General features: G+C 35.6%; 1 protein-coding gene across 1 annotated transcript; it reads left to right on the forward strand.

Annotated features, from left to right (window-relative positions):
* The first annotated feature begins 5,573 nt into the window (after window positions 1–5,573).
* On the forward strand, window positions 5,574–10,969 carry LOC104838073 (transmembrane emp24 domain-containing protein 11-like). Its single transcript, XM_010577615.1, has 5 exons — window positions 5,574–5,726; window positions 6,619–6,719; window positions 7,473–7,598; window positions 9,820–9,966; window positions 10,809–10,969. The coding sequence occupies exons 1-5, from the start codon at window positions 5,597–5,599 to the stop codon at window positions 10,956–10,958; spliced, it is 654 nt and encodes a 217-aa protein (XP_010575917.1). The 5' UTR covers window positions 5,574–5,596; the 3' UTR covers window positions 10,959–10,969.
* The last annotated feature ends 390 nt before the right edge of the window (window positions 10,970–11,359 follow it).

Consider the following 11,359-nt stretch of genomic DNA (forward strand, 5'->3'; position numbering starts at 1 on the left):
AAACTTACCAATATTTTAATATTATCTAAAACTGAGGTATACACAGATATAACAAAACACAGTATGTCAGAGACTGTTCCTGACTGCAAGTTTTAATGCTCAAATAACCGCTATAAAATGAATGTAACATATGGCTTATAAAGAGTTGTGGCTACCAACTAGGAAAAGAATTTTGGAATAACACTGTTCAATAGCATATGTTTACAGTCAGCCCACAAAACTTTTACAGCACACTGCAATTTTACAAATACACAGCACAGATACTGAACAGGAGAGTTGATGTGAGTAGGTTCTTTTTGGAATATGCCAAATATCAGAAAATTTATTATGTACTTTAAGGAGCACACTGTATTCTCTGTAGGGCTGAAACATTTAAAAGATTCTCTAAATTTTTTTCCAGGAGATAAATCTTCCAAAGACCCAAAGAAATTTGAAACTTTATCAGACTAGACTAAGTTGGTCCTGCAAATGCTGATAAACGCACAGTTGTTAGAGCTAAGTATAGGAATTTCTACATCTTGCATTCTTCAGATTCCCACTGTTGCCTGTTTTTCAAAATTGCTTCACTTACTCTTTTTATTATACCTATTTTTTTCAGTTCCCCTGTTTCCATTCTGTAATAGAAATAGTGTTATTGTACTATAATTTTCATATTTTGTGTTTAGTTAATTTCTCCACCTTTTCAATTTTTTTCTTTCTTCTTTTTTATATTACTTTTTGCTCATTCTGTGTTTTCTTTTCTGTTAACCTATGTACTATATAGTTGCACAGTTATCACCATCTCAGAAAACATAAGCATATATTGAAGTACATATTTAAGTATTCTCTGAGGACAGGAACTAATTTCAAATGTATTGATCAATGAGTGATAAACTAAACTCAGTAATAGTCTTGGGCAGAAATCAGATGCAAGTCTAAATTATGACTTAGGGAAAACAAACCCACAAACCACAAGCTATCCTTGGAGGAACCTTCCTGGAAGTTCTCAAAACACTAGAGTTTTGCTTCCCCACATGTCCAGAACAGCTAAAGGACTAGGTCCAGTAGAAAAGTATCTATCTGCATCTGTAATTGTATACATGACTAAAATCTAAGATTTCAGTCCTGCAAGATATGATTTGGTAGTGGAGCAGTCCCAGTGTTTACTCAAACTCCTGAAGCCAAAGGTTTCCCAAAGGACACTGAAGGAGAAGGGATGAGAGGGAGAGGTGGAGTAGAAAGGGAAGTGAATATGTAAAAGGCCAACATGCTTCAGGAAACTCCAGTTAGTGATAAATACCTTTTCTATTTTAGAGTGTTTACATACATGAATATTCACTGCAGAAACTTCAAGTAGAAGTTTCCTATCCAGTTACCTGGATATGTTTTTTTTGGCAAGCAGTGACTTCAGGAGACTTTGGTAAATATGGCATTCTTTAAGGATGCCCCTGTGGCTGTATAATGTTTGGCCATAAATATAGTTCCAGGCATTCACTTTGCAAGCACCAGGGATGGAGACATTTCTTGGCAAGACTGTGGATACAGTGAGTTCCAGTGAAGCACATTCTAATGATGGAGCACATTTCTCATAATATATCTTTATTAAACTGATTACTAGGTACGTGGTCCCTGTGTGGATATGGCTAGGCCTTTGTAGCTTTTACTTTCAGCACTGTTTTGGATTTGTCTTTATTAAAAACTTTGGGACAGCGAAGAAACACAGAGGAGCTCTTCCTTCCCTTTCCCTTACATCCAGTGTTACAGATGGCTGGCAGCCAAGATGCTGTGGTCCTAAATACATGAGATTTAGGGAAGGAAACAGGTAAATTAATTTCTGGGTTAAACTAATCTCAGAAAACACATTAGGAGGAAACTTGAAATGGACTTGTAAAGACAATTTTTTTAGCAAGAATGTTTTGTAGGAAGAATCAGCTTTGATGCCTTGGCAGATATTCTTGCAGAATGGAAGCCACAGTTAAAGGTAAGTGTAGCAGCAAAAAAGTCACCCCAAACTGGAACTGTGGTCCTACAAAAATCATGAACACCAAATTCAATTCCTATAGTGGAAGAGGGAACCTCATTACTGAGAACAACTTGTCCAGTACCTGAAGGAATTTAAGGACAGTTAGCTGTGAACACATGGCAGCTCTTCCTATTATCTCCTGGTAGGTAGGAATGCCAGCTGAAGCTGGATCTATATTTATGCTTTTCTATGGGCTGTGGCTTCTTTGCAGACATCCAATACAGCACTTTGGTGGTTAATGACTGGGAAAAAACAAGGGTACTTTTGTAGATAAGTCAGGCTGCAGGAGGGACTGATGTGATCTATGAACTGAACTCAACTGAAAAGCTCTCCCTGGTACCATGCCATAAATGTTGGCTGTCTGAGCCTTAGGTGGACTACAGAAGAGGGCAGACATTTTGTTCTACCAAATACTCCAAAATGACTGGGATGGATGCCCAGGGTTGGTTTGTGAAACAAACTTACTAACTGCAGTTTGAGGCTCTGTTCCATTTTGCTAAGTAAATATGCGTTCCCACAATTGGGGAGAAGCTGTAGCAGAGGGCTAACTCTATACTATGTAAGCATAGTGCGTAAGTGGGCCAACTCTAACTGACCAAATCTCATCCACCAAGCCTGCTATGAAATGTTGTAGGCAATTACTAAAACGGCACAGGGTCTGCTGTTAAAGATCATTTTGTGGAGGGGCAGTGTTGGATTCATTGAAAATAGTTCTAATACCCTCGCTACTCTGACTAAGTTAAGCATGGTCATGGAAACGAATGTGTGCCTAACTTCTAGGAGGGGAAGGAAAGTGTATGCCAGCCTTTCTGACCACTGAATGAGCACTGTCCCCAGCAGGATATAACTGGAATGCAAACAAAAGATCTGAGAGTACCTGATGGTATTGAAGGCAAAAAAGTCCATTTCATGATATTCCTGGGTAACTGAAGAACATTGGGAATATCGGATCTGTCATGAGTGATCCAACATAATAAAGTAACTCAGACTGTTCCATGACAATATTTAATGTGTTCAGAAAAAAAAAAATCTAATATGATACAGCAGTTCTGAAGTCAGATGAATCCTGTTTAATGGGATGTAGTATGCAGAAGTCGTGTCCATGATAATTTACAGGTACTGTGAATGCCTGAGACAAAAAAGCTCTCAATATGCCACATGACAACCTGATCACCTGCAGGCTGACTTATTTTTGTTTGTTTGAAGTCCAGCAGCCCTACTATGGTAGCATTTGCTAGCCAGAAGTACATAAGTAATTTGTCTGTCCCAACTGGTCTGGGCAGAGTGAAGGATAAAGTGGTGTCCCCTTGTACATGTTGTGTTCTACCATTGGAACATGGAATTTTGGAAGCCTCAAGTAGTCAATTAAAAGATAAAAGGGTGATTGCTTAAGTAGCTCACAATCTGCAGACAAACGTATACTTCTTACAGGTATAGTATGGCATGAGAATTTATGCAGGTGCATGTCAGTCAAGATCTCCCTGTGGTGGAGGGGTAAGAGTCCAATTATGTGATGAGATCCTGTATAATCTAAAATTACTTCTGATGTATAAATGCTGAAGCAATAATGGAGTCCTAATATCACCCTTGAGATTTCTAAGGATTCATTGGCCATGAGATGCAATTTGTATCCCTCTATCCTTAACCATGTGGAGTCAAAGAAAAAGAAGTAATGTTTAAGGAATCAAGTCTCCTCATCTGACAATCTCTTTATCCGTACAGAGATGTTGTATTTTGCTAGGAGGTGAACTGTTACTTGTGCTAGAATGTCTGTGAAGATACTTCATGCTGTGAAATGGACTGAACTGATGACAGTTGTAAGCCTGTGCCAATGTTAGACAAAGACCTTTTTTTATTGAGGCAACTTCATAGATAGCAGGTGCAGTGAAGGGCAATAAACATGAATCAGTCCTTCTTTTGCAGATGTGGAATAATCCAGTAAGAGTTACCATCCTGAAATTTTAGGTATTTAGGTTACAGATATTGAAGATGAGTTGCTGTCCACCCTTATTCCCTGAAAATACCTGTTCTTGTGCTATGATGGAGCCAATTCTGCAGCTACTAGTGCTAGCAGAATGCATCTCCTGCCAAAGCAGATTCCCAGAAGGGCTGCTCAGAAATGGATAGGAAGACCAACATAGTTTTATTTACTGGTATAGGTATAACCAAATAACAGTAAATGGAAATGGAACATTTTATGAGGTAACTGAAAGAAAAATTCAGAGGAGGTGTTGGACAATATGAGAAAAGGGCTAGTCATGATCCTTTGGTGTGTGCATAGTGTTAAGGATGCAACGTATGCAGTTGAGCATTTGACAGCTATATAAAAACAAAACATAAAATAAAATCCAACTTCCACCTTTTCAAGCAAAATAAATGCTGGTAAAATTCCAGCAAGGAAATGGTGTTTTCCCTGTCTATGGCACTGTGTACAACATATATGGCATGTGTGTGTGCAGTAGAGGTATCTTATATCCCATATCCTGAAGTCAAGCTGACAGACCTCTGAAGTGATCTGTGAGGTTCATCAAAGACACATTCAAGGACATCAGTGAACAATTACATCTGCGAATGCCAGGTGCTGCTGAGGAACATGGCAGGGTTGGACAGAGTCAGTGATCAAACTATAGAGCCTTCAACAGGAGTGTAGTGAGCTTCTAAAGGGGAAAATGAGATCGAAAATGGGTCCTCCCTACTGGAAATGATCCCATAAGTGGGTCTTCCCTGCTAGAAAATGACCACATATCCTCTCACATTCAGGCTAACCTTTCAGACACAGTGATCTCAGTTTACAGGACAAGGAACACTTGAGTGGTAAATGAGTTAATCATCAGACATATAGATTGATCTATATTAGTACAAAGGGTAAAAATAAAAACTTCAATCATTGTTTGATTTACACTATAACTTGAGAGAATTTATTAGGCAGTATCTAAGGAAAATACATTCTTATGTAAAAAAATCTTATTCAGAAAATGTTAATTTTGTTTTTTTTTTTTTTCCTGCGGTATCATATTTATTAGTGTTTCAGATTCTTCTTTGTTCAAGTTCTTTTGACTTCATATTTCTTTCAGCCCTTTTATGGAGACCCTGTGAGTTTTGTGCACGTGTATACATATGTGCAGTGATTTAGGATGGAAATTACAAGATTTCTTAATAAAAGAGGAGTGAAGGTCTGGAATAATCACCCAGAAAAAATGGGAAATACAAGTTAACAAATTCATTTAAGCTGAAAACTGAGCAGCTTATGGAAAGAGAGAGCCAACGTGGTTGCTTACAGTAATCTAGGGAACTGATCTCAAGTACCTGAGAGGTCCTTTCCAGTTTCATGTTCTTCTATATGCGTAAAATAAAATTTTAAACTAGATGCTGGGAAAGAAGAAAGACTTTACAAGTTATCTTTTTCATGTTATCTCATTCTGCAGAACATGATGTAGTTATTTATAAATGTGTAACCACCAGCTGCCTTTTCTCACAGTTTTTTTTCTCTCTCAAAAATACACTGATAAGAAGCAAACAAGGAATGACCACAGGACTACATACATTTGTAAACAGTTATCTTCAAAAGCAGTACAACTGGGATACATAAAAACCATGAAAAGCCAATTAACAGGATTTCTTATGAACTTTTGCATTTCTTTTTCACTTGCTTTGTATTTTCATAGTGGAGAAAGAGAAGAGAAATGCATAATTGAAGACGTTCCCAGCGACACGTTGGTAATTGGTAGGTACCTGTCAATGCTACATGATGTCTAACCTATGCAATAATAAAGATAGCTTGTTATGTAGCAGGAAAATCTGTGATTGATGAATATGCTAAAACCATGGTGATAAGAAAGAGGACACGTTGACAATAACTCCCTGCAGCGGGGGTTAGTCATAATGTCCTCACACTTTGTGTGTATCCATCACACAAAGAAATGCAGGTTTCCGGAGTGCTTGACTGACTATATGAAGCAAAAGAATGCCTTCTAATTCTACAGTAGTGATGAATTGCTGCTTCAATTTGTGTTTCTGTACATTCTGACTGATTTACTCATTCATACTAGAATTTCTGTAACATGGTTTTCCCCATATAAATGGGAGAGTTACTTTTTTGACTAATGCTGGTCTGGAAAGAAGCAATTCAAGATGTACTAAAGTTCCATTTTACCTGGGATATCACAAGCACATTAAATTCATCTACAAGACTGTAAATGTAAGATTGAAAGGGGATAGTAAAAATAATATATAATCATCTTTTTTATAAATAATGTGATAAATATGAAAGACAATCCTAAAAATGTAACTTGAATACAGCACACTTATGCTTTTGGAGGTCTCAGCATGCCTTCTGTATGCTAATCTTGCCAGAGCATTAGAAGTAATCAGAAAGTATTACTTGTTAATCAACCATTTTTGTAGTATTCTAGAACATTTTCTAGTGTGGTAAAAATTTATTGGATTTCACACCATTATAAAATGCCCCCTGAGAAATTTTAATCAGAAGCACATGAAATATATACATTGTTTTATTGTTAATCATTTATCTTTATATTTTTGCTGAAAAAGCAATAAAGAAGTTTAATATTAAGCTACATGTTATTTAACAGATTTTTATCTATGTTTTTATTTAGGGAATTACAAAGTACAACGCTGGGATATACATAAGCAAGACTTTCTGGAGTCTGCTCCTGGTTTGGGAATGTTTGTGACTGTCACAACTCCTGCTGCTGAGGTAAATATGCTTTACAAATGTTTCCGAAGGATTTATGAGGTGACTTTTGGCACTGGCATGCAGCAATATCTAAAAATAATAGGCACTTTTGGGGAAAAAGTAAATGTACAGTCTTAATCTAAAAGTAAATCTACATCTTCATTATTTTGATGCTGAAAGGTATAAGCACCTTGTGATTTCTATCAAAGTAAATAGAAATGGCAATGTTTGATAATGATGTGTGTGGACAATTTTTGCATTACTACCAGATTTGGGAAACTGTGTCACTAAGAATAGTAAGTGACAACTGAGAAAACAGGTTAAATTCTAAAAATATGAAAATTCACTAATGAAGTAAAATGGTACAGAATGTACTTGAGCAGCAGAAAGGAAGGCTGATGATAAACTAAACTGGAAAAGTCAAGATTACCTTGAAGGTGCATATAGCCGTCATGCATACCAACTGCCTGTGTTATTATGAGGTCCTAAGCTTTTTCAGCAATGAACAATTTATTTCTGTGCCGAAAGTTTTCAAACTTTAAATGCTTTAAAGAGCATTGGGTTTTGTACACTGCAGAAATCTATAGCATTTCAAAGTTCACTGTGAGCTAAAATTGTTTATTTTCCTCTAAATCTATTCTGAAATTCAGATAAATTTAATGATGTCAGGAGGTTAATGATTACTTTTTACATCCAATTCACAGTACTGTTTTTTGATTGTTTTACTGATGTTTATAATGTACATACCCAACTTATATAATGTCTAAATTACAGGTACTATTGTCAAAACTGTATGGGCCACAAGGAACGTTTTCTTTCACTTCCGATCTATCTGGGGAGCATGTTATCTGTTTACAGTCTAACTCCACAAGATTTGTGGCATTTGCAGGAAGTCAACTGGTAGGTGTATTAAATATTCTTTGCGGTAATAGTATCAATTGTTTACAAACTGAAGAGATTACAAACTAGATTAGAAGTTGGTCTAATTTCCAGCAGATAATTTAACATTTCCTAGTAATTAAAGAAGACAAACCTAGAATTATGAAGATGAAGAGATAAAAAGACTCTGTTCTGATGTTTAAGTCAATTATTAAAGAGGCAAGACTAATAACTGTAGAGTGATTTAATGTTTGTACAGTGCTTTGTATGTGAAAGATTCTGATCAATAAGAACAACTATTTGGTTCAGAAAGATAGACATGTAAGATTGACCAACACAAACACTTGTCCCAAAGATATTCCATGTCTTCACTAACTTAGACTGAATTCCTAAAGAAAATTTAACATCGTAATTTTTGAAAGATATTAAAATTAAGAACATATTAGCATACTTGATATTGTCTACTACCAATAAAGTTGGTCTTAATGCAGATTATGAAAAAAAAAAAAGAAGCCATCAGAGGTGATATCATGGCTCTAATTTATTTCAGCAAACACTTTCATAAACACTGTTTTGAAAATTTAATCTATATGCCTCTTCTCAGATAGTTGAACAGGTGAGAATTACTCTCTAGGGGTGTTTTTTTTTCCCAGTTGACTGCAAAAGCATTAAGTAACCAGCTAGATATAAACATCTCATAAATGTCTTATGTGAGGTAGGCTAAATTTAATCCTAGATGTAAGCTTTGGGAACACGTAGATGACACAGAACTGAGAAGAGTTAACAGTACTGAAGTGGGACTATTACACTGGGATAAGTAGGTGTTCTTATGGACTGATTTATGGAAATGAGCGGAAATTTAATCATACACATTATAAGAGCACTTAGGTTCTAATAATAAAAATTGTGGAGCTCATCAGCTAAGGGGGATAAAACATTGGTTGGTCATAGTTAACTACACACCATGAATATGATTCTGAGGATACACCAGGAGATTTTTATCTGGTTTAGACGGAGCTGTATTAATATCATTTTACATGATGCATGCACCATGTACAGTTTTGGTCATCCTGTTTAAAAGAAGTGAACAGGTGCAGGGAAGAATATTAACAGCACAAATACTAAAAAGGGTGGTTTGTTTAGCTTAAGAACATAGAAGTAAAAAAGGAAAATATTGCTTTTTATAACTATATCTGCAAGAATAAAGATACCAAGAGGAAAAACAGTCTTTAGCTAAGTTAAATCTTTAAGTGGTTTTCTGGAAGAACCAGATGCAGTGGTGGTTATCTGAACTGCTTCAAACCAAAGTTAAATAAATTAATGGATGAAAGCTACCATAAGACCGTGAGATGGATTTCTGGATATTCAGTTAGCTAACTCTAAGAGAGCTGAAAGAAGATGTGCTCCTCATTTTGCATTGATGTCTGAGTAGATCAAACTTCTACTGTGATAATACCAAGCTGTAGGATTTCCGCAGATTATCTGTTTGGCTAAAAATTTTTATTTTGTCTTAGGTACAATTTGGCTTCTAGGAGAAATTTCTCCTATTAGTTTTAGTAAAATTTTTAATTCATGCCAAAATAAGTTGCATAGTATTGCAAGTTCCATTCTTCTCTTTTCTTTCTATGTGTCTATTGCTTGGCAGGTTTGGGGAATTTTTGCTATAGATCGTATGATAGCTTATAGGATATTGGGAGGTATTTAATACTGGATAAACCGTGTGTGGAGAAAGAAAAAAGAAACCTTATGGATGGTTCTGCTTTAATACCTATGACAAACTGCAAATAATGATTCAGCTGGTCTCCTTCCAGTCTTATATTCCTAAGTGTTAGTGGAGGAAACCTAGAAGTCCATCTATAAAAAACTTCTTGCAGTCCTACTGAAGAATTTCTGCAATATTAGGATGGAAAGTGAAATACAATGAGCAGTCCTAATGGTGCTCATTTTTTTAACTAGTTTCGACAAAGAACAGAAAACATTTTCATGGTAGTTGAATCAATACGAGCATAAAATAATGCCTTAACAGTAGTTAAGACTGTAAATTTATATAATAATTTAAAAATAAAATTAAGAAACACTGTAAATATCTCACCTGATTCTTATTGTAGGAAAGATTTCTATAAGCAACTAAAACCATTTTCCTGTAATGAGCTGAAAGGGAAATTACCCATTGTTTCTTTTTTTCTTAGGAATTTTGAAAACACAGAAGACACAGTAATGAGGATATTTTTTCTGTTTGCAGCGTATCCATTTGGACATTAGAGTTGGAGAACATTTTTTGGATGAATCTGTTGTTCAAGCCAAAGACAAAGTGAATGAAGTTAACCTTAGACTAGAACACCTAATTGAGCAAATTCATCATATATCCAAAGAACAAAACTATGAAAGAGTATGTATGTTCCCTGATGGAAATGTTAAAAATATTGTACATAGGCTTATTGATTTATAAAGTATTATGAGGTTTATTATTTAATTGCAGTGTTATTTTTAACTAACTCATAAAAATCTATTGGTATTTAACCAAAATAGCCTACATTACCTTGCAAAATATTTTTAAGCTGTAACATAAAAACTAATTAATCACTGCGAACTCATAGCAACAGGTGGTATTTTAAAGCAGGAATTTCCAAATATAATTTTCTTGGTCAGAGTCAGTAACAGCAGCTGAGCAGGTGGCAGGTACTGTTGCTGGTGATGTTGCCAGCTGTTGTTTCCATGCTGGTCTGTGTGCATAAACTTTACTGGAGTGGGTAAGGAAATGACTGTATATTTATATATCTTCATGCAGTTAGAAATAAAGCCCTCCTTCAAGCAAGTGTACACCCGTTGTCTTCACATTTCTATACATACACAGGCAGTCAGACTGTGTTTGAAATATATCAACTAATTACCTAAAAAAAAAAAAATTGACTGCAGAAAGGTTCTTGACTGCAATATGGAAGTGACTGTAAACCTAAAAAGGCTTAAGCCTGTACTAATGGAACATATTTAGCACAGTATATCTTTTGTCAACAAGGGAAGCCTTTCTGCTTCAGGAGACAGTGTGTCTGCTTCTCAGGTTTGATTTGTAAAGGTACCCACCTTATGGATAAGAACAAACTTTCATTTTTATCAACATGAAAAAAGCGTTTGTTCATTACTATGCAGAAGAGGGATACCTGCCTAGTTTCCTGGGTAGCAGCATGAAACATACAGATGCCAAAATAATTATGCTTTTCCTTTTTTCTTTAGGAGCGTGAAGAAAAATTTCGGAAGACAAGTGAAGAAACCAACAGCAATATTTTGTGGTGGGCTATTGTACAAACACTAATCCTCATCTCCATTGGAATCTGGCAAATCAAATCTCTCAGAGATTTCTTCATATCTAAGAAGCTTGTTTAAGTCTTATAAAGTAAATGCACAGATTGAAAAATTGCACACCATCTAATACCTAACATCCAAAGAAACCCTGCATCTATGAGAAAATTGGTTGTATATGATTCTCAAGCTTCTCTCATCTTCTATTCTGATTCTTACTCTAACTCTGGTTTCCCCATCTATATCACAGTCTCTGGCATCCCCTTACATTTTACTTCTTGAATCCCTTCTTTTATCAGTTTTTTTCTCTCTACAGATATAAAGCTAAATCTCGATGAAGGACTCAGTGACTAAGGCACCATTTAAGTTCAAATCTGGATTGTTAATAAAATAGAAATCAAAATATTTCCTAATATTTTAAATTTCTCTACTTGCTTAGTAATCTTATTTGGTACTACCACGAACAGTTCAGCATTTCAGACTGA

This window comes from Haliaeetus leucocephalus, unplaced genomic scaffold, assembly GCF_000737465.1.
Source record: "Haliaeetus leucocephalus isolate CR32 unplaced genomic scaffold, Haliaeetus_leucocephalus-4.0 Scaffold51, whole genome shotgun sequence".
Taxonomy (NCBI): Eukaryota; Metazoa; Chordata; class Aves; order Accipitriformes; family Accipitridae; genus Haliaeetus; species Haliaeetus leucocephalus.